This window comes from Triplophysa rosa, linkage group LG10 (assembly GCF_024868665.1).
Source record: "Triplophysa rosa linkage group LG10, Trosa_1v2, whole genome shotgun sequence".
Taxonomy (NCBI): domain Eukaryota; kingdom Metazoa; phylum Chordata; class Actinopteri; order Cypriniformes; family Nemacheilidae; genus Triplophysa; species Triplophysa rosa.
The window spans coordinates 12,463,852-12,488,378 of NC_079899.1; the positions used below are offsets into that span (position 1 = coordinate 12,463,852).

Sequence of the window (24,527 nt, forward strand, 5' to 3'; positions counted from 1 at the left end):
AAAAAGTGTTCCTCTAGTTAAATATAGCCAAAAAGTTACAGACATTATTATGGCATCCGGACAGACTCACCTTCTTTACATATTATATGATAGCATTTTATTATTTTATCCTAACGCAGTTACTGGGACAAAGATGAAACTGTCTTCATTTACTCACCCTAAAGTTGTTCCAAATCTGTTTACATTTATTTGTTCTGCACACAGATATTTGTAAGAATGCTTGTAACCAAACAGTTCTTGGCCACCATTGACTACTATAGTAAGAACATTTTCTTTGTAAATTTCTTTGTTCTGTTGAACACAAAAGAAGATATTTTGAATGTATAAATCAAACAGTTTCTATGGCACTTTTGTAAGTTGGCACCATTGTAAGTTTTCCTGGTTGTCAATGGTGGCCAAGAACTGTTCGGATACAAACATTCTTACAAATATCTTTCTCTGTGTTCATCAGAACAAAGAAATGTATACAGATTTGGAACAACTTGACACTTGAACTGCCCTTTCAATACTACTTACATTACATTTCTCAAAGACCATCCCTTATATTAGAACAATAATCCTGTGATTTTTTTTGTCATGTTTTTATATAATAATAATAGTGAAATGGTAATGAGTGGAGACAAATGAGAAAAGTTTTGATGATTCAATTAAAGCTGTTTATTTTGGCCCTTTAAAATTCTTTAATCTTGGCATAAATATCAAAATCTTTCCAGAAGAAATTAAATATCCAATCAAGTTCATTATTCATTCTACAGTTGTAAAAAAGTTTAGTTGTTGCAAACCATCGCTGGGTCAAATGGACATTTTCCAGGTTAATTTAAACCAACAGTTCCCACAATATATCCCTTATAGTATCTCACACACAGTGACCTCATAATCGTATAATAACTTATAGTGTCTTGATGCTTAACAAACCACAGCCCATGTGTTACCCAAATATGCGTTCACTATAGCCTATACTGATTCACCACATGGGAACTAAAGAGCGAATGAGACCCAGCTCAGGACAGGCATTTCATAAACGCTTGAAGATGACTGTTTTAAGAAACCTTTGTGAAACAATGAAAATTCATAAAGAAAAACATACTGAATATCTTATAGGCAATGAAAAATGACGGAGACACAGGAGTCTCTAAAAGAGCTATTAAATAATGAATGTTGTCCAGTTCTGGGTCAGTCTATCCAAATTCATGACATCTCCATTAGATGAAAGCCTCCGTTGGCCTCTCGTAACTCCTCTTTCTTGCGAGCCAGCACCATGTTAAATACCATAGCGGCGAGAGTGTTCCTTCCGTGAGAGATCCCTCTGCTGGTGCTTCTCTCAGCATAGTTGGAACTCTGTTCTCTGCAGCTGACGAAGTACGTGCGGACACCTCCCCGCCGTTCACTGACCCCTTTGACGAAGATATCTCCTCTAAGCTGTAACACAAAGCCGCGGTCAGCGAGGATACGGCTCGTGGCTTCTGGGACTTGAATACGGCCCTTGAGCCCTGTGCTGTCCATTCGGCTAGCGAGATTCACAGTCATTCCCCAGATATCATACTGAGGCTTGGTGGCTCCAATGACTCCAGCGACTACAGGCCCGTGAGAAATACCTATAGGATGAAGAAGATTTTGTAATGGTAAAGTATTATCATAAATCATGAAAAATAAAAGATGTGCCAACAATGAAATAAATGTAACCACACTGATTTTAAATAAGTATGACTATGTTGTCTGTCTGGGACTTGACTGCTTCATAAATATGTACAGTACAGTAAGAGTCTTCTCAAATCACATATACAGTCAATCATATCAATGGCATTGCTTAAGCTTATTAATAAGCTTATAAGTGTGTCCGAACCAGCAGTGAGCAGATGTGTTAATTCTTTACATAGCACGCAGTGACCAAACACGCATATGACACAATTATTTTGATTTTTTACTTGTTAACAGTGGAGGTGATAAAATTCTAGCACAATCTTACCAACGCACAACTGGAAATTGTTTGAGGTACGTTTGTTTATTTCTTTCAGTGTTTCTTGCATGGCCAAAGCGAACAGAACCAGTGTGCTGAGGTGGGCCCACTCATCTTCACATTCCTATAACAAACAATACAAATGTGCGTTTATACAAACATAAATTTATACACTCCCCATCCAAAAAAAAGGTCACCACCTGGATTTAACTAAGCAAATAGGTAAGAGCCTCCCATAGGATTGGAGGTCTAGGTTCAGCAACGTTATGTGCCCAAAGAATGAGGTCAGCTGACTACCTGAATATATTGAATGACCAGGTTATTCCATCAATGGGTTCTTTCTTCCCTGATGGCACGGCCATATTCCAAGATGACAATGCCAGGATTCATCAGGCTCAAATTGTGAAAGAGTGGTTCAGGGAGCATGACATCATTTTCACACATGGATTGGCCACCACAGAGTCCGGCCTTAACCCCATTGAGAATCTTTGGGATGTGCTGGAGAAGACTTTGCACAGCGGTCGGACTTTACCATCATCAATACAAGATCTTGGCGAAAAATGAATGCAACTCTGGACGGGAAAAAATTGACATTCAGGACATTGCAGAAGCTTATCGAATCGATGCCACAGTGAATGCGTGACTTTTTTTGGATGGGCAGTGTAGTTTAAAAGGTATATCACATATGTGTTCATAAATATATATTCATTTTTATATATTGGCTGATACCAGTATGGTCACAAATACAGTATATTATGCATCTAATAAATATTTTAAAATATGTATTTATAATAAAATGATATTTTATAATTAAAACATGATTTTTCTATTTTTTCATATTTGATCTATTTAATTATAATAAATACAGTTATATTTTAATTAAACATAACTGACATAAGGACATACCTGCTTTTCAGGAGACAAGCCAGATGCAGCCATATAGCAGCTGCCAATGGTTTTGATCTTTTCTATCTCCTGGAAATAAGGCTCTGCTAGCAACTTGTTGGGGATGAAAATGAATTATAATGTACTTATTCAAATACAATGTAAAAGAATTAGACATTTGTGCATTTGAAACACATTCCATTAGGAATAGTAGTGTAAACTGCTAGCCCATACTGTAGTCCAGGGGCGTTTGACAAAATCTGTATTGAGATGCTTCTTAAATCTATGTACCTCATCAAAGTCACCGACAATCTCATTAAGAAGTCGTAGACACTCAACGTCTTGATGAATCATCTCTTTCTTCTCATAATAATCGGTGAAGTCTGGAATGGAAGCAAACATCACCCCGACTCTCTCAAACGATTCAGAGAATAGATCCTTAAAGAATATATACAAAGAAAATACAGTATTTTAATATTAATTGATAAAATTGTTTATTAACAACATTTGTATTAATACATGACAGACGATGCTTTAAATTAGACTTAAAGTGAAACTTCGCCGAAAATGAAAATTCTGCCACACTGTAAACACGAACAAGTTGGCAATACTCAAAAAAATTAAGGCAACTCAGTTTAAGTAATCAGAACTTTCAAATTTTGATTACTGTTAAATTAAAGTTCTTAAAGGGGTCATATGGCACGAACACATGTTTTTATGTGTCTTTGGTGTGTTATATGTTGCCCATGCATGTATTAGACACGTAAAATTGCAAAAATTAAAGTGTCGGAACAAAAGAGGCATTCTATCTAAAAGCGAATGCTCACCCAGACCTGAAACGCCTCGTGTAACCACACCCCCACAAATCTACGTCAGTTCGTAGTATGATTTGACTAAGACCGCCCAAATGTATACGTAAGTAAGGTGGGCGTACCTGTCAGCACAATTGCTTTGGAACCTGATGTTCCAAATATGGTAAGAGGCGTTGCATTTCCGTCACACGCTTGCAGTATTCGACCAATCACTACGCACTGGTTAACTGGCCAATCATAGCACAACTCGCTTTTCAGAGCGATGAGCTTTGTTAAAAATCTGCGCGTTTCAGAGAGGCGGGGCAAAGAGGAGATACAAACATTCACGGTATGTGGAAAATACATCGCTTTTAAACCTTAAATCGTGTATACACATTGAATTACATCTAAAACAAACAATAAAATTCGTTTTAGCCGTGTCTTATGACTCCTTTAATAAGTCTTAGTAAGTGTATATTAGTAGGTAATATTTTTACATTAACTAAGCTAAACTAAACTCTTTAATGTATACAAACCAGTGGTGGCAGTGTCTCTCAGAAGTCAAGATGGGCAGAGGATCACCAATTCCCCCAATGCTGTGGCGAAAAATAGTGGAGCAATATCAGAAAGGAGTTTCTCAGAGAAAAATTGCAAAGAGTTTCAAGTTATCATCATCTACAGTGCATAATATCATCCAAAGATTCAGAGAATCTGGAACAATCTCTGTGCGTAAGGGTCAAGGCCGGAAAACCATACTGGATACCGTGATCTTCGGGCCCTTAGACGGCACTGCATCACATACAGGAATGCTACTGTAATGGAAATCACAACATGGGCTCAGGAATACTTCCAGAAAACATTGTCGGTGAACACAATCCACCGTGCCATTCGCCGTTGCCGGCTAAAACTCTATAGGTCAAAAAAGAAGCCATATCTAAACATGATCCAGAAGCGCAGGCGTTTTCTCTGGGCCAAGGCTCATTTAAAATGGACTGTGGCAAAGTGGAAAACTGTTCTGTGGTCAGACGAATCAAAATTTGAAGTTCTTTTTGGAAAACTGGGATACCATGTCATCCGGACTAAAGAGGACAAGGACAACCCAAGTTGTTATCAGCGCTCAGTTCAGAAGCCTGCATCTCTGATGGTATGGGGTTGCATGAGTGCGTGTGGCATGGGCAGCTTACACATCTGGAAAGGCACCATCAATGCTGAAAGGTATATCCAAGTTCTAGAACAACATATGCTCCCATCCAGACGTCGTCTCTTTCAGGGAAGACCTTGCATTTTCCAGCATGACAATGCCAGACCACATACTGCATCAATTACAACATCACGGCTGCGTAGAAGAAGGATCCGGGTACTGAAATGGCCAGCCTGCAGTACAGATCTTTCAACCATAGAAAACATTTGGCGCATCATAAAGAGGAAGATGCGACAAAGAAGACCTAAGACAGTCGAGCAACTAGAAGCCTGTATTAGACAAGAATGGGACAACATTCCTATTCCTAAACTTGAGCAACTTGTCTCCTCAGTCCCCAGACGTTTGCAGACTGTTATAAAAAGAAGAGGGGATGCCACACAGTGGTAAACATGGCCTTGTCCCAACTTTTTTGAGATGTGTTGATGCCATGAAATTTAAAATCAACTTATTTTTCCCTTAAAGTGATACATTTTCTCAGTTTAAACATTTGATATGTCATCTATGTTGTATTCTGAATAAAATATTGAAATTTGAAACTTCCACATCATTGCATTCTGTTTTTATTCACAATTTGTACAGTGTCCCAACTTTTTTGGAATCGGGTTGTACGTATTTCTTAGTCTTAACATGCATAAAGCAAACACCTTGACTTATGCAACCCAAAATAAGCAAGAAGAGACTGATCTCAGAACTGGCATTAACACAGTCATTGCTCACTTGTGACATGTCACAATTTACTCTCCTAATGCAGTCTGACGTAAAGCATGCTGGGAACTGGAAATCCTTCTCGACCAATTGCGTTGAATTAATGTCTTCAAATTAAGTCAATTGAACAAGGAGTATTTTTTTTGTCAAAACTTCAAGTTAATCAAAAATAATCATTATACTTTAAAAATATTTAAGTAAGTAGAACTTTAAAAAAAAAATTAAGTTTACATTAATTAATCTGTTTGATTATTTTGAGCATTTGGGTTTACAGTTCGCCCTCAAGTCATTCAACAAACCCAGGACATCCGTTCATCTTCGGAACACAAATTAGGTCAGTTTTGAAGAGGTCCAGGAGCTTTCTGACTCCCGCCCATTCTGCATTTTGAATGTTTGTTACGTTGCTGTATGGTCAGAAAGCTCCCGGATCTCTTCAAAACTATATCAATTTTCATTTATCAATTTTCATTTTTCGGCGGAGTTTCCCTTTAAGTTTGAAAACAAATAGCTGGATAAGTTTATTTTATATGCTAAACGGTGAGGTTTGAAGGTCTGAGACCATCAATGTTCAAAACCTAGAAACGACCTAAAAATATACGATACATACTATATAAATTATACATTTACTCACTTTCTCTCTTTCAAGTGTTACATTATTAAGCTTCAAAGTTGAAACTACCATAGTCTGACTTAAAAAACTTAAAATTAACACATGTTCCCATTTCTCCCAGTCATCTATAGGTAAAGCTCTCAACTACATCATTGTTCCTGTCTCTCTCAAGAAAGTGGCGAGCAACATGGGCAGGGAGGATGTTGTAGATCAGACACTCATTATGTTCCCTCAGTTCCTTCATGTCCTCCACTTCCTGTCTGGCCTGCAGACGCCACAGGAAGTCAAGCCTGGCTGTAGTTTCTAACTGTGAGCAGAGAAAAAAAATATTATATGAAACATTAAAATGACCTTTGAATACATCCAATTTTGAGTGCACTGTGTTTGCATTTTAAGTATGGTAGTTAAGATCTGTAGTTTTACAGCATTTAGTCATATTGATTAGTGTCAGTTTCTAAATATACTAATACACTTTGAACACTGAAAGTTGTATGTAAAAACTAGATGTTATTAAGTATTGTTATTAAATATTGTAGTTTAGTGAAAAGAGTTAAACATTTGTGCATTTGAAAACAAAATTGATCAAATTCTTGATAATGTCAAAGAATTTTCATCAATGTTTACTATGTTTTGTGAATGCATTAGGGACAGCAATTATGATTGATTTTCAATAAAGTGTTCAGTATATGTTTTAAACACCAATGAAACCAATATATACATTTGTTAAAATATATCTAAATAACAAAATCAGCAGTAGTACAATAGTAGCATAAATGACTATAAATTATGTTACATGTATAATACTGCCATTCATAATTTAAATGTTTACTAACTTATTAATTGTTATAAATGATAACATAATATACACTACCAGTCAAAAGTTTGGAAACACTTACACTTTCTTTCTTTCTTTCTTTATTTACTTTTAGAATATTAGGAAATCCATCTATCCAACTATAGACTAGCCCAATTGTAACTGTGGGGTTTATGTTGTGGATATAAGCATCTAAAACAAATCAAAACTGTTGTATTTTAGCATCTTCAAAATTGCCACCCTTTGACTAAATTTTGTTGTCTTGTCATTTTATCATTCAGCTTCTTGAGCTCTCACTCTGGGAAGCTTTTTAAAGAGTATTGAAGGAGTTCCCGATATATTCAGTACTCTTATTTGCTGCTTTTCTTCATTATTTGGTCTAAGTCATCCATTTAAAAAAATATAAATATATTTTGGTTTTCTAAAGAAAGAACTTGATATGTACAATTATATGCACAAATATGCACAATTATATTTTTTGCCAACAAAAGTCATTTCAAACCTTAAAAGATTTTTACGATCATTAAAAACATTTCAGTCAAGTGTTTCAAAACTTTTGACTGGTAGTGTATAGCAGTAAAATGATTATAAAAGTTGAATTTATGTAATATATATGATTTACACTAAATAATTACATAATATTTTTATACAATACCTGTCTACTGTTATAAAGAACAACCACGACAAACATAGCCATTAGCAGCACAGAGATGCTTTTTTTTCTGAGGTACTGAGATCTGTGCAAAACACAAATATGAACATCAGAACAGGGCCATGCAAAACAACAAGTGCAATGTAAAAATACCTTTGAATTTGGCCATTTTGGTTTTGGCGGATAAAGAGCACATTGAAGGCTACTTCAATGAGGTATGTGTAAACAGCAATGACTAACATCAGTACAGCCAGCTTCAACAGGCAGCTGAGCCTTAGAAACACTGCACACGTCACCATGGCAACCACACCACCCAAGACAAAGAACTGCAGACAAAATGACTGACAAAAGTCAGTGGGTGCTTTTTTTGACACATTAGTTACAATGTTTCATTTAGTATCTGCTGTACCTCAGGATGGGTGCAGATGTTCACTGGCCATTGAGTGCTTTGGTCCTCAGAGCTTTTGTGGTCCTCCTCACCCACCTCAAGTGTGTTACACCACAACTGTCCAATGAAATAACCAACATGACCCATAGATCCATTTTAACTTGACTGAAAAGTCTGTTTAAGTAAATCTGTTTAAAATGGCACTTACAATATCAGAGGAGGCCACACCGAAGTTAATAGCAATAGCAGTGAGGGTCAGCAGGTTACGGATGCTCTTGGTCTCGTGAATCCAGCAGCACAGAAGTTGCAGGTACAGAGGAGAGCACTTAAACTCCTCAGCCAGTGTGACCAGAAGCAACAGCAGGTAGGCAAACAAGAATACTAAAAACTGGACCATTGGACAGATTCTGTGGGTGACACACACAAAGAGTTCTTATTTAAATATAATCCGGTCCCAATTAAAATATATAACTAAAGTATACACAAGACCATGAGAATGCCTCACTGTGGTGAGGGAATCAGGGCCTGAACAGCCATGATGAAGAGGAGCATGAGGAAGGAGCAGGCTAAATTAGACCTGAACATCTCATCTCGCATCTGAGAAAACTGAAAAACAGTTGTACGTTTTATAAGCAGTAGACTATCAGTCACACCCAAATCACGGGTGCTTATGCGCTTCTAAGCAAGTAGTACCCAACGCAAAATTCCCACCTTGCCCTCGATGTGTGCGTCTTTGAAGACCAGCGTGAACGGTGTGATGTGTTCTTTGCGCATTTGCTCACTGCTGCGCACCTCGATGGCCTGCTTGATTCTTTTGTTGATCTCTCGTGAGTTGGCACAGTGAGCTGTAATATGATTGGACAGCTGCACCAGGGAGCCATTGGTGAAAGTAGCTAAGATCTGAAAGATGACATCATATGATATAATTATTTGATGATAAAGATGATGCACAAATATATCGGCCATTAAACGTATCGGTTGATAAAAGCTAGTTTCCAGACTGATATCGGTCGATAGTTCAAAACAGCCGATATATCCTTTCCATCAAAAGAGGGCAGGAAAATGCAATGAATTTGTGCTCTGTGTATAGAAAATATTAAGAAACATCATCAGTTTGATGTTCAATATAAATAGTCACATGAATTAATAACATTCAGAAAGTTAGGAAATATTACTTTTATCTTCAGACTATTCACTGAATAATCGGCTATCGGTATCAGTGGAGAAATTTTGTATATAATAATAACTAACATGTTTGCTTGCTCAATAGACTTCCAATGTAATGCACTTACATTTTAAATGTAAATTTTAGTTTTAGTATTTAAAATAAACATTAGAATTTTAGCCTATGACTAACAAAAAAACGGTTACATTTCTTGAGAATGTAAAGTTCTCAAGTCTTTCAAAAAGTTCCAGACTATGTTATTCAGTGAATTCAATGTGTATTTCAAGCATTTTATGAAAGTTCATAGCACTCACGCAGTTCATGCCAATGATATTGTCAAAGGGAAGTTCAGCACTCCACGATGTCTCGTCCTTGCTGGTCCTCCTAACTTTGGGTGCCTCCTTGTTTTCTTGCGGCGTATGGCAGATCAGAAACGTATCGATCTTATGTTTGCGTAAAAACTCGTTTCGCTCATGGCCTTGGCCCTCTTCAGTCTCATATACGCCCTCTAGACAGTCCAGGGTTGCTCGTGATATGTGTATCCTCCTAATATTACACAGCTCGAGTTATTATTCCATTATAAATTGCTTTTATGTAAATGTGTATAAGAGTTACGTAATGTGGCGATTGCTAATGATCTCGTGTACTTGCCCTGAAATGCCTCCAGCCTCTAGCATGTTGGCAACATCTACATCCCAAGACCACACATCAAACTGCCATTTCTGAAGACCCAAAACCCCACACAGAACCGAGCCAGAGTGGATCCCGATACGCATATCAACATCTGTCTTTAAGTCTTTGCGTACATATCTGGAATAGTGAGAAAGTGTAAACATTTATTTGATTTAGTATTACCTATAAACACTGGTCCAGAAGCACTTCCTGTTTCAGTTTGTGAATCCAACAGAACAGTGTTGTTTATGTCTAGGAAAATGGTCTGTATTGTCTTCTTTTTAAATATATATTTATTCTATATCAACAGAATTAGAGCAATAATAATTATTATGTTGACACACACCGTATAGTGTTGATCATGGCCAGACCCATCTCCACGCAGCAGCGGGCATGTGCCGTTTGAGGCTCTGGCACTCCAGACACACAGTAATAACAATCTCCCAGAATCTTTATCCTCATGCAGTGATTCTCCTAAAATTTGATAAGGGATGTGTGACAGCAAATTGAAAGCATGTCATGTAATTAATTCAATTACATGTTTTAAGGGATTGACAGCTCTAACCAAAGCCTCCAGTCTGTAAGTCTCAAAAGGTGAATCTCTCTCACCTCTGCAAGGCGATCAAAGCGACCGAACAGCTCATTGAGTGTGCGCACCAGTTCCTGAGCCGGCATGGTCATCGAGAGAGAAGTGAAGCCTTTTATATCAGCAAACAGGATACTGCGATAGAAAAACACAACTAAAACAACAACAGATGTGTATTTCATATTTCATACATCATCTGTGTGACCTAAATTCCATTGTGTACCTGACATCTTTGTATTGGTGGATGTAGGTCTTGTGAAACTGTTGAGAGAGCAATCCATCATCTATGGAAGTCATGTCAGAAATCATCTCCATGGCAATAAATCGGGGAAGTATGGACATCACCAATCGTTCCTACGGCAAAATGATCCAATTCTTTAGAAGTTATAAATGAAGAGTTTGGTTCCAAAATGAGATAACTCTGTTTTTAAAACTTTTCAAAAATCATGATTTTTTTATTGTGCATTCCAATTAATATCAATCAAACTGCAGTTGGTTTGTTTTGATTTAAGCCATAATAACTAAAAAAATACAGCTAATGAAAATCATGATAACATGATTTTCTTTTAAAACGGAGTTATCTCATTTTGGAACCAAACTCTTCAAATATATTCAGTGAATAAAAATTCTGCAGTCGGGATTTGCATTAAACTGTGATGTAAAACATGATAAAAAGCCTACTGCCTCTGAACCTGTCTTTGGTTCTCTCGCTCCATCCTGACACGTCCCTCGATGCATCGCGTGTCTCAAGGAAGGCCTGTCTTTGGGCACGATCCGAGAGGTAATGAATGAACAGCCCTGCAGTGTTCATTACCATGTACAAAAGACCTTTTGCCAGTAACTGAAAGAAACAAGGGGTAAAATTGAAAACAGTTGCTGACATAACAGAGAACGTAGATTTAGAGTACACTTATGCATTTGACAGATGCTATTAAGTGATTCACAGTTCGTTCAAAGCACATTTGATCATTTTTTAGGTTCACTGAGAACCAAACCCATGATAAATATCAGTGATTTTTGCTTAGAACAATGACATTTAAAAGGAATAATTCAAATTTCAGTTTTCTATTTCAAAGGGAGAAAAATGTATGCGTTATGGATGTGACAAAAATGGATGCACGTTTTTTTGACAGACAACATACTTTGTAGGATTTCTGTGAATTAAAATGTCCAAACAAGAAGCAACAGTACCCAACAAATGGAGAAGAGTTGACTCTTTATTGCATATAAAATAGCTACTATATTTTAATTTTCATGTGTCCATTTATGAAGAATATGGACCGTTATGAATGTGACGATTCACTTACCTGACTATTGGAAAAATGCTTTAAAAGCTTTAAGAGAGACTTCACATGGGCATTCAAACGACCAAATATTGGCACCTGACCTAACAGTATGGTGAAAACCTTTGGTAAAAACTTCATCTTAAGGTTGACATTTGCATGAAATCGGCAATACATTTTGCATTAAAATGTATTTTTGGGTGAACTATTCCTTTTACACTATTGTACTGTTGTGTTTCTTTACAGGAACATTTGTGGAGTCGCTGATGGCACAAAAGTTGTGTTTCTTTACCTTTCTCACAATGGGTCATTGTAATTTCTAAAAGCAAATTACAATGACCTTTCTTTTAGGTCATTGTAATTTCTAAAAGCGTCCACCAACAGGTGCAAGGCAGCAGTGATGAATCCTGTGCAGATGGACCACAGTAGAGGTAGCGGCAATAACGTGTAGGTGGCAAACAGGGTGAAGAGCACATACCAAGACTGGTCCGTCTCCAACCCATACACCAAACCACCCAGCGCCTGCACAGTCTGAGACAGCCAGCTCACTAAGCCAAAGTAGCGCAGGTAAACCAGAGACATCAGATCTTTACAGATGAGGACTACGGCGCATATAACTGCTCCAAGTGCCATGAAGAGCCCCGCCAACCACCCTCGCTGAGAATCCACCATCTCAGGAGCTACAGCCAGGTAGATGAAGAGAATATGGAGTTTGGTAAGGATATCAATAACATTTGTGACTATGAGGGAATTTCTGCGCTGACCGGAGGAGTGCTGCTGATACAGGCGCTCTAGATCCTGAGACTTGAACTTGTGGTGGAGAGCGGGCAGGAAGACCCCACGAACCGTGGAGCCCCAGCTTACAAAGAAGTCGGCGTCACTCAGAGAATCTGTGGATTTTTGGGTGCACGTGGAGTTGCGGTCTCGCAAGGGATGGATGTGGGCTGCAGAGGAGCGGCGTTTGTGCAGGCCGGCATTGCCCCTCGCAGCTTTGTTACGGATCTGTCTGTTGATGTCTTCGATGTAGGCATCGGTAACGATGATTTTGCGAGAATTGGCTACTCGCCTCTCACATTGCATTCCTCTCTGGTCGATAATGTGATGCACTGCATTCTGCCACATCAGTTTGCGCTTCAAAATGGGGGATAGAGGGCCGATCGGGCACTCAGGAGGCTGGGAAATCACATCTGTATTACTGACAGCCATGATCTGATCTAAATGCATGCAGGCTTTAGATCCGAAATCTCTGCGCAAGACCTCTGTCAGCCGCACAAACCTGCAATGAAACCCAATAAAGAAAGGAAACAGATTTACTAGTCAGTAGCAAGGATTAAATAGCATCCATAATAAATTTATTGTAACATGCATAACAGCCAAATACAAGTTATGTAACACAACAATGTAAACAAGTTGACGACAAGAGTTTTAAAATAGCTAAACTGCGAACTGAAAGACTCCAAAATTATTGATAAATTATATATTAGAAAAAAGAAAGTACAATTCCTTCATCATTTGTTTAACCTCATGTCATTACAAACAAACAGGCTTTCTTTCCCCTGCAGAACACAAAAGAAGATATTTTGAGGAATGTTGGTAACCGAACAACACTGGCCTCCATTGATTCCATTATATGAACACAAAACCACAGAGACATTTCTCAAAACATCTTCTTTTGTGTTCCACAGAAGAAAGACTCATATACAGATTTTAAACGACATGTGGGAGAATAAATGATGACAGATTTTTTATTTTGGGGTAAACTATCCCTATAGCAATGGATTTAAGCACACTATTATTTCATGATGGAATGCAATAAAAAGAAACAAAAAAAAAACTTGCCATTAATGTGGCGTTGCAGTCTCATAATGATGCACAGACTTTATCTTCATCCATGAACAGCAGTCCCGACAAATATTTAACATGGAACATTGTCTCTCAGAGGTGTAATCCTTGGCAATTCGTCGCTGAATGATTCTTCTTGACAGGTTTTCCTTCTTCCTTGCCATGCCTATGTAAATTATTCATCTAGCCAAGTTACCTCACCTAAAACACTTAAGTCAAGTCTGAGTTGGACAGACGTCTCCACTGCCATTGACTGTCCAAACGCTGAGCTGTGCTTTCTGCAGGTAATGAAACGATTGCTGGCCAGATGGTCTGAAAATCTGCCTTGACCCTTCCGAAAGATAGCAAGACCCCATCTGCTGAAGCTTATCTACTAGTCGAAACTACGATCTCAGATGAGGAAAATGTAAAGGTAGAATTGAATGATTCTGAAGCAATGAGAAGAGTAAGAGATCTAATGCACATGCACACAAACACACACACAGTTTGTAATAGGGTGAAATATAAGGGATTATCTACTCAGCATCAGTGCACGTGATGCATTAAGGCTCACGGCCGCAGCTAACAGGATAATGTTAACAACAGGTGAGTTTATATTTGGAGGTAATAATTTGGAAATTTGTATTCTGGTGGTGCATTTATTGCAATTACTATTAATGGCTTATTGTGTATAAAATAGTGTTTTAAAAATGTTGTTTGATATCCAGGAAATATCTATAGCACGCATCTGTTGTTAGAATAAATTGCTTTGGGGAGAGATGGGTGAAGTTTCTTGCTGCCTCGTTGTGATTGGTTGACATCTGCTCTCGAGGAGCCACAGTGCAGTGTTTTAGTTAGCAGGCTAGGAGGCTGATTCAGGGAATGTGGGAAGTAAGCGGGATAAAGTGCTTCTCACTGATCTGGTTACCAGCAATATGTGCCAGGTCAGAAAGTGACTGAGCCATCTGTTTCTCTCTGCACATGGAAGCAATCAGGCCCCTCAAACTCTAGGTTACATACTGTAAGGTGAAGTTGTTACCTGAAGGTTTCATTTTCATATACTGTTATATAAAACAATAAACTGAATCTATTGCTTTAAAAAGAGTTTTAATTTTAAAAAGACATTTCACTTTTTTCTTGCTTTCTTACTGTAAAAAAATCTTGTAAAAACAGTAACAATCCAGGGACGCCAGTAAAATACCATAAAATAACAGTTGTCATCTAAAATTACGTTATCTGGAAAATTTTGAGTTTTCAGTAATTTTACAGTTTTTTACCGTATTTCAAAAATAAACAGTACAAAACAAATCCTGTAAAAAAGGTAATTTTCAGGCAGATGGGGTGCCAGTAAAATAACAGTTTTGTCACCTAAATGTACATGTTATCTGGTAAATTTGCAGCCTTTTTCAGTAATTTGACTTTTTTTTAACCATAGTTTTAAAATAGACAGTACAAAAAAGTCCTATAAAAAAGGCAATTTTCCGGCAGATAGGGCACCAGTAAAATACTGTAAAATAACAGTTTTGTATTTTAAAATGACATGTTATCTGGTACATTTGCAGTAATTTGACTTTTCTTTCCATATTTAAAAAATGCAGAGTACAAAAAAAATCCTGTAAAAAAGGTAATTTTCCGGCAGATAGGGCACCAGTAAAATACTTTAAAATAACAGTTTTGTTAAAATTACATGTTATCTGGTCTTTTTCCGTAATCTGACATAAGGAGAACTTAAGGAACATTGCACTGAAATATTTTTCTTGTAATCATGCTTCAAAAAGTGCTATAAAAAATTAAATGGAATCTCTATTATTAGAAGGCATAAAACACAAAGAAACATTTTGAGTTTATTCTTTATTACATTGTGCCACATGCATGGAGAAAGTAACAGCTTCTGTGCACAAAACAGAGCCACTAACTTTTTCCATCGAGCAGTGGCCTTGACATTCTTGTAAACAGGCCTGATCTTTGAGTTCGGCATAATCACAAACATGTTTGTTCATGCATCTTGCTCATGCCTTTAAACACCTTTATACTCAGACAAATCCATGTCATGACATAAAACAAAAGGAGGAAAAAAGTGATCCGTGTTTGATCCCTATGGGGGACATAATGAAACATGAAGGAATCAGAATAGACAACTCGCTTTTGTACACTATGGGTGAGGTAATTGTCTAACATCTCTTGGGTTCAAGACACACAGTCCAACATAGTGAATAAGGCAGGATCTCATTTGAACGTTCTTAAACAGCCATAAAAAATGTGCTTCAAAATAAAAGAAACAAAAAGCGTGTGTATGTTCACATACATTTTTGAAAATATAAATAATGTTAACATTGCACTGACATTGCAACATGTACACTCACGTCAAGTATGAACGACACAATTTCATAAAAAAATACAATATTTGATATACTTGCATTACAGTGATTACCTACATAGAAGTTTTAATATACAACAACCAACAAAGCAGTCAAGCTAATGCATGTTGGCACATCTACACACCTTTGTCGGACACTTTTCTAGTGTAACAGTTCATTCTCAATACATTTTTTAAAGTGTAAACAAAGACCCTTTGCCCTACAGTATCCTGGGATCAGATCCCATCACTGACACAGACTCACTTTCATGCTTAACACACTTACAGTAAAACTAAATTACTATGTCAACATCAATGGTTTTATAGTTTCCAAAACACCAAGTGTTTTTCAAGGACCGGTAAACCGTATATACTCAAACACATACAGTATACTGTAATACAGCAGACTTGGCACTAGTGACCACAACCTGTACTATGTAAATCCATTATCACAAAACCTAAATATTGTACTCAAGTTTACTAACTTGTACGGGTGCAATTACCAAATGGAGCTGCATAATACAGGATATTAAACATATACTCTAAACAGACGAATGAACTACAGCACTCCAGTGAGTGATCTGGTTTTTAAAGTCATAAGATAGACGACCATATTGTATTGCACTAATAGTAAAAAAAAGGGGATTTCCCATGTTTGTCCCTGTGAGGTGTTTTTGAATTCTCTGATTTGTAATAGGTAATCAGTTAGTAAACATCTATGGCAACTGTAACTCTTGACATGAACAAGTTGGTTAGGTTGGATGTAACATGGTTAAGTGTCAGGAAAGGGATATTTACCCCAGATGTCTTATGGGGAGTCCCCACTATGTGATGTTTTTTCTTGAGTGGGACCAAAAATATTGACGCTTGTTTTAAAATAGTAAATAATGTATTCACAACATTTCCCATATCTTATCAAATTTTAGATTTGTCATTATTATTATTTAAAAAAATTATTTGAGGGATCCCCAAGTCAATTTTTTACCTCTTATAGGGAGCCCCTAATGCCTTATGGGGGTCCCGGATCACTGGTTTACCCCCAAAATAAAGGTGGTCAAAAACATCATATTTGGCCTTACAATATTATCTGCACTTATATATTCATTTTTACAGTATATATATTTAAACTGTAGATATTCTTAATAGTTTTCTTGTTAGTAAAAGCTTTTAAATGCACCTTGATGAATCATAATAAATAAATACAGCACAAATAAAAAAACAAAACACCACAGCAAACAAACAAACCAAACAAACAAAATTCATTACAATAACATTCTTGTGGCACACAGTAGATGAAAGAAAATCTTCTGTTTTATGTCATATCCCAGACATGTTAATGATTTAAATAGTGGAGGCGAAGAGATGCACGTGTGTATGGGCATATGTCCTACTTGATATTCTTGAGCAGGGAAGTGCGAGCATTGACCACGGCTTTAAACGCATCCTCGCTGCCTGGAGCCACACACTTGTCCGGATGCAACAGTACAGCCAACTTTCTGTATGCCTTGTTGACTTCCTCCCTACAAGCATAAATCAAAAACAAACCTTTTAGACAGACACATCAAACAGGCCTTCAAACTGCAAAAGACTGCAGTACATAAAGAAGGATCACAATGAAGAATCAGACAATGTTAACAAGCTTGTCCTTGTGCACACAGTGTGAGGGCCTTGAATGGTCAGGAGGAATGACACAAGCTCACGATTGGTTCATCACGGTGCTGGGAAAGTCACAAAGAGCCCGATTAGTCTGGTAGGACTGATTTTAGGAATAATAATTGGATTGGAGGGAATCTCTAATGATCTGACCCACACGATTAAACCTAGCTAATACAACCCTGCAGTGTAAATGCAGCATCCCATAGTGTTAAATTTTTTTTTAAATAACATTTGCTCTTTTGCTTTATTACCAATGTGATGTTTGTTGCATGTTTGTTTTCTTCTTTATACAATTCAACAGTGCATAAACCACATGTTGGCAGTGCAGTTATAAATGCAATGTATACAAAACATCACACTCTCTGTTGCTGGTATAATGTATGCCACTGGGTTGTGTATACTGTAAACAAAGAATTCCTTAGAGATGGGGAAAAGATAAAAGGATTTCAGAATGGAAGACAAACGTATTGACATCAATTGGCTCTTATACCTTTGGAGGGCTTAAGTGGGGTTTAAGGACAGAGCCAAATCAACTTCCTAATCCAAATGCAACACCAACAGGTTTTACACTAGTGGTTCATTCAAGGTGATATCTGTTATTTTTAAATCTTTGGCATGAGGTGAAAACTCTTCCTGTTTGTCTCATTAGTATCATTAGCCAGACTTTTGATGCCATAAAGTTCTAAAGTTGCTTACAACCTCCACAGCAATTATGTGAAAATACCTTTAGATAGCCACTTTGAATTTCAAGATTTAAAAAGCCAGTACGATACAGTTACATTTAATAGGACTATACACACAAATCAACACATTTATTTATAAATATTTATACGTAACTTATGGCATGGTACATCAGCCATTGTGCATATGCTCTCTCGCTCTCTCTCTCTCTCTCGCTCTTCCTTCGTGTATCTATATATAAAGTGGCCATAACCACGTACTGGTTCACTGCTAGTTTGTACCAAATAAAATGTCATAATAAATCAGTTTACAATTAGTTTAAACACAGGTCAAAACACTACAAACGTAAATAAAAGAAAGTGTTAAGAGTTGCATTACCCACTCATAAATACATGCATAGCAATGTAGTAAAAACACTACATTATTATTAAATGACATGCTTTAAATTGGAGAAAGCTTTTATCCTTTGAGAAGTACACGTGTGTGTTTGTCACTGCCCTTACTATTGTGCAACACAGCGTATGGTACAGTTAACATCTATGTACTCATTCATCCGGGGCAAAGAGTTTAAAGTACAAAAGTTTAACAGCACTAGTGAAGTCATTTTGCATAAGATTACATATAAAACACAAACTAAGGTGTATAGTGATCACAGTAGTCACAAAAATAATAAATAATATAAAAGGGTGTTTGTTTGACCTTGTTGCCCCTGGTTTGACGCCCAGCATGTCCCAGCTGTCTTTGCTATTGCGGATTCGTCGAATGGTGTCGGCCTGCTCTTTTGTAAAACCTACATTGACTTCCGGAGTGGGTCTTTTTCCTCCATTCTCACACATGTCCGTTATAGAGGAGAAAAAGGCCTTTGGGGATAAACACCGGTCATTCTTTTAAACAGAATGCTGTAGTCATATTGAACATAATAAACAGAAATGTTGTTACAATGCCATCATTTCTACTTCTATTGAGCAGGTGCAGATATAAGCAACGTGTGTGAAGACACACCTGAAACATTTCATTGATGCCTTCACCACTCTGGGCTGAAGTTTCAAAGTAATGAAATCCTCTGCTCTCGGCCCAAAGCCTTCCTTCACTTTCATCTACAACCCGCCTTTTCGTCAGGTCAACCTATGAGCAAGAACAATATTTTATTACAATTACAGTACATACTTTAGGTTTGCATACTATACTGTTCAATATATATTGCTATGCAATTTTGATGTGCAGTGAAAATTCAGCAACATTACTATAGATAGGTAATAAAAGGTAATTAATATTAAGTGGACCTTGTTGGCACACACAACAAAGATGATGTTCTCCATGTTAGCTTGTGACCCCATCTCCTGCTTCATCTCTGTGAGCCAGCTATCCAGAGCGTCAAAACTCTCCCTCAGCCCAACATCATAGACCAGAATCACCCCCTGAGAGTCCTTATAAAACTCATTGCGAACCTGTAAAACACACAGCGTCAATCCCCTCTAATATCACAAGTCCCACACAAGTCAATAGTCTGGTTTTGGTTCTATAATGATAACAGGTCAAATGTTCATGCAGCAACAATAAGGTTCTTCAGGCATGATAAAATATTGACAGCAGCTCAATACTACCACACTGTGGTCAGTTAGCTGTCTCCATACAGTACTAACATTGACACTGTATGATCACTAAATACATATAAACAACATTGCTGTTTGCTTGTGTAAACATTGTATCCATTTTAAACACACCAGCATGTCATGTGCCGACACATAAAAATAAGTAAAGCATACCTCATAGAAGAATGGATGTCCAGCCATATCAAAAATGTTTACTTTTATCTCCCTGTCCCGAACCTGAACCCTTGAGTTGAAAGAAAAAGCTGCATTACAGTGAATCTCAATAATAACATGATTTCATCATAAATAATAAATAGCCTACACATAGCATGTAAATTATAAATGATACATTTAGGCACACAGATAGTAAACTAGTAAATATTAGGGCTGTCAAACGATTAATCGCGATTAATCGCATCCAGAATAAAAGTTTGTGTTTACATAATAAGTGTCTGTGTACTGTGCATATTAATTTTGTATTTATAAAAACATACACATACACGCATATATTTAAGAAACATATAAAAATCAATAAACATTTATATACAAGTAGGGCTGTCACGATTATTAAATAATTCGATTGTTTGACCTCATCGCGATGGTTTCAGATCATCGCAATTATTGCACATCTCTATAGAAGACACTAGGGGGAGCTGTAGTGCATCTGCATATTGCATATTTTATTGTATATATTGTAACTAAAGCATGGTAATACTTGTAAAATGTACCACCACAACACAATCACTTAAAAAAAAACTAAAGCATATACCATAAAAATAACCTGCAGTACAATTTAATATTATTTCAGTGTGAAAACCACAACCAAAATCTCATTAACATAGAAGTAAACTTTTATTGTAGTCTTGCAAGTGAGAAAAAAACAGACTAGAAGCTTTTCTATGACTGATAGCATTTTAATGGTGGCTTAAATTCACTCCAGATCAATTTACAAGTATTTGGCGGTTGTGTTATTGACAGGTAAAAGCCTAAACCTTAAGTATGATGACCCAATTTTTTCCTATGTATTTCCAAGAAAAAGAACATAGTCTTTATATTCAGAAAAATATGGTAATTTCAAAGCTGAATAAAAAATGTATGAGAATTAAAAGTCAAAGCTCTAAAACAGACAATTAATCGTCATAATCGCAACGATTTATTAGACAATTAATCATCAGCCAAATTTAATAATCGTGACAGCCCTATATACAAGTTAAATTATTGGTAAATATAAATAAATGTGCATGTTAATATTTCCTAAATATGTATTCACCTATGTGTATGTGTTTATAAATACAAAATTAATATGCAGAGCACACAGACATATAGATTTAGATTTAGACATATACTATTATGTAAACACAAACTTTTATTCTGGATGCGATTAATCGCGATTAATCGTTTGACAGCCCTAGTAAATATATAAGCTAACTCAAATAACGATTAAAAGAAATTGTAATTTTTAATATTATCTTTATTGGCAAAAGACCTATTTGTTTTTGAAGATGCTGTAACATCTTTTAAAGAACTTTTAAAGAATTCTCATTAACCAAAGCACAAATTTTAACAAACGAAGTTCAAATGAAGGCTGTTGAATACAATTCTACAATATTGCTTCTTGAATTTCCCATCTGAGAAAACAGGGACAGGGATCAATCACTTTGCCAAACCCACATCACTTACTTAGTTACTCCATAATCTATTCCAATAGTGGCCAGATATTTGGGCACAAACCGCTTCTCACAGTACCGCTTAATAATGCAACTCTGTAAAAAATGAAGAAATAATAAAATGGTTGTGCTTTATGGAAATATTTCTAACATGGTTACTTAAACATAAACCATAAATATGTTAGTATCTCTACATGCAAGTAGTGTAATAACCTAAAAAACCTGCAGAATCATCCAAAACAACATATTATTGGCGGGGATTTATGGTATAAAAACTGACCAATTACAATCTGTGTAACACATGTTCTACCATTTACGCCTGATCAAAGCTGTCAAAGACCCTAAAAGACAGTTATATGAGAAAATCTGGTTAAAAAAATTGTTACATTTCACATAGAACATACTGGTATATAACACCAATGCGTATGAATAAAAAGATGCAAACATATGTCTTTTTTGTTAAAGAGTGGTCTCTGTAGGTTTGTCTACAGTCTACTCTTACCTTCCCCACCTCTGCATTCCCCAGACTGATTACCTTCACCCGTAACGACTTCTTATTTTCTCGCCTTTTCTGAACATTCGTGTCCATATTGCACTTACTCCCGAACTTCGATTAAACGAAAGAACCGAAATATAGATCTATAATATCACGAATGCCTGCGCTACGGTAGTATCGATCTGTCAAAAGTGAGCAGCAGCTCGGTACAGTAACGTTATATGGCTAACAACACATAACCAAGTATAACATGTTACAGTTAATTATGGACATTTTTCCATAAACTCTGAGCACATATACCACATGCTTTAGTCGCTGACAATAACAACAGGAATTTTAGCTGGTTAAACGAATATAACAGCTAAACTTAATGTGCTAACGTGCTAGCTGCCTTAGCAACGACTGTTTGATCAGCTGTCTCTGTTGGTTTAAGATTGGAAACCACTGATTCAACAAAGTCGTTTGCGTGATAAATATAAATTATTTCAAATGTACGTTTCTGTAATAATTCGTATAAAATATAGTATGCTAAATATTGTACTGACTATTTTAATAAATATGTGTAACTTGTATTAACAAAACAACCCCCATATATGGCAAACTGATGAGGGTTTCTATGGCGACAGTAACACTTTTGGCTGACTTTATGCAGTCCTGCGTATGCCGATCGAATGGCATTCTAAGTACCGCGAGAGCGATTCGTAAGGAGTGGTTTCGATACGCTCTCGCGGTACTATAATGTCATAGACCGATCGGTTTGCGCAGCCTCGCATGAAGTCGAACACATTATAGTAAAGATATGACAGATTCGTCAATCAAACAAGCCATAGACCGCCGTTTAAAATATTTCGATACATTTGCGAAGTAATTGAATGACGAATTGTCTGCTGTCTTCCCTAAATTGATTTCTTGACCAAGTGATTGACAATGAAATGGAAAGAGAGAAAGGTCGAAATACAGGCCAGTATAAAAATAGGGAGGGGGTTGTAAACTCTGATTAAAAAGCTTACAGTGGATGAAAGTTTACAAGTCAGTTTCTTGTAGTCCAGGACTCACGTGCTTTCCTAAAGGGACAAAGGGTGCTTGGAACAACCCTGAAGAGTTATTTTTTCCTGATAAGTGATTTTGGCAAAAAAATACCTAAGGAGATGCCTCTGCCAAGTTTCCTTAATTTCCAAGAAGTCCAAGAAGATTACGCATGGACTGTAGTGTTCTTTTGGATCATCAGGTTGGAGGTGGTAAGTATTTTTGTAGGTTATATAAAATCTGTTTACCTGTTCCCCTATAGGCCTACCATAATATATAACACATGAGTTTTATTTAAATGTTTCAGATTAGTAGTTAACTAAAATATCTGTACTTTGAGTCTCTACATGATCCAAGAATTTTGATTGTTTTAAAACAGAAATTAATGTTCTGGATGCATACACAAAACATGCACACACTGTACTGGATGCATACAGAAAAAATACTAGGTTGTTTTTAAAATATTGTTGGGTAAAATTTGTACAGTACATAATGCTTTTTCTGACAACCAAGCATTTTGGGTTGAAACAACCTAGCGTAGGATCAAGGGGATCAGTAGGATTCTTAAAAACCTGCTGTGTGCAAGTATGCAATACAATGCACTATACAAACTTCCCTTGCTTAAACCACTATTCCTACAGTGCAACAATACTGGGGAAGGTAAACATCTATGTATTTAAAAATATTTAAGTATCTTCAACAGGATACTTTATAAATCAACATTTTCTGTCTGAACAACCAAGCATCTTTAGAGTGTATAGAGACTATATGTACATTCTGCAAAGAAATACATAACATGGATTTCAGTGTATAAACAAATGGACTGTGATTTTACATTTGAAATACTTTAAGAAACATTTAGTACCTGCAACAATTCTAACATACTGTAAGTATGATCATCTTTGTGTTTTCATGAAAAGTTCACACAGTTTTGTATGTAAAACTAAAACTTAGCCAGATTATTAGTGAGCCGTATCACATGCCAGGGATCAGACGCAAGGTTTCTTCCATCAGGTCAGAAACACGCACAGAACACTCTCCTGATCTGAATTTTCCCTCAAATGGTTAAAATAGAATAATTATTAAATAATTATAAAACTTAACTTAGTTTCTAGCGTTTTACCGAACATTTTATATTTCATTTTGGGCAAGTAATGTAAATGTTTGCCTGTCAATAATTATAAATGTTCGCTAGACGCGAATGGAATTTCCCCCTTAATGTACACAATTTTTCTTGTGTTTGTAAATCAAATATAATATTCCAAGCTTTGACAAAATGTTTGTTAAGAATGTTGTTGAATTACTTATTTTATGGCTTGCAAAAATGAAGTTGAATTGTTGGCTACAGAATAGATAATAGGCAACAATCAAATACCATACATGTACTGTATCTACATCTAGCGAGAGTTGCCAGTGGGAGGCGGTCTCCTAGCTGACTGATGGATGGCTGCACCTATTGATTCTCTCCCCCTCTTATCGTGTGTCTTCTCACTCTCCATCCATCTAACGCCCTCCTCATCTCC

General features: G+C 36.6%; 2 protein-coding genes across 2 annotated transcripts; both read right to left on the reverse strand.

Moving 5' to 3' along the window:
- Positions 1–662: 662 nt before the first annotated feature.
- Positions 663–13,054, reverse strand: si:ch211-132f19.7 (adenylate cyclase type 8). The gene is given in 20 exon segments (XM_057344813.1): positions 663–1,595; positions 1,967–2,081; positions 2,864–2,956; positions 3,134–3,280; positions 6,298–6,456; positions 7,619–7,700; positions 7,769–7,941; positions 8,025–8,120; positions 8,212–8,410; positions 8,509–8,609; positions 8,715–8,903; positions 9,483–9,714; positions 9,820–9,978; positions 10,187–10,314; positions 10,450–10,561; positions 10,650–10,780; positions 11,119–11,168; positions 11,171–11,267; positions 12,002–12,015; positions 12,057–13,054. Coding segments are annotated over 20 exon segments (3,561 nt in total). The 5' UTR covers positions 12,934–13,054; the 3' UTR covers positions 663–1,188.
- A 2,281-nt stretch (positions 13,055–15,335) lies between these two features.
- On the reverse strand, positions 15,336–22,393 carry dnajc27 (DnaJ (Hsp40) homolog, subfamily C, member 27). The gene is made up of 7 exons (XM_057344828.1): positions 21,985–22,393; positions 21,496–21,578; positions 19,990–20,059; positions 19,507–19,671; positions 19,226–19,348; positions 18,923–19,083; positions 15,336–17,406 (listed from the first exon to the last, which is right to left on the reverse strand). The coding sequence occupies exons 1-7, from the start codon at positions 22,069–22,071 to the stop codon at positions 17,274–17,276; spliced, it is 822 nt and encodes a 273-aa protein (XP_057200811.1). The 5' UTR covers positions 22,072–22,393; the 3' UTR covers positions 15,336–17,273.
- Between the last annotated feature and the right edge of the window lie 2,134 nt (positions 22,394–24,527).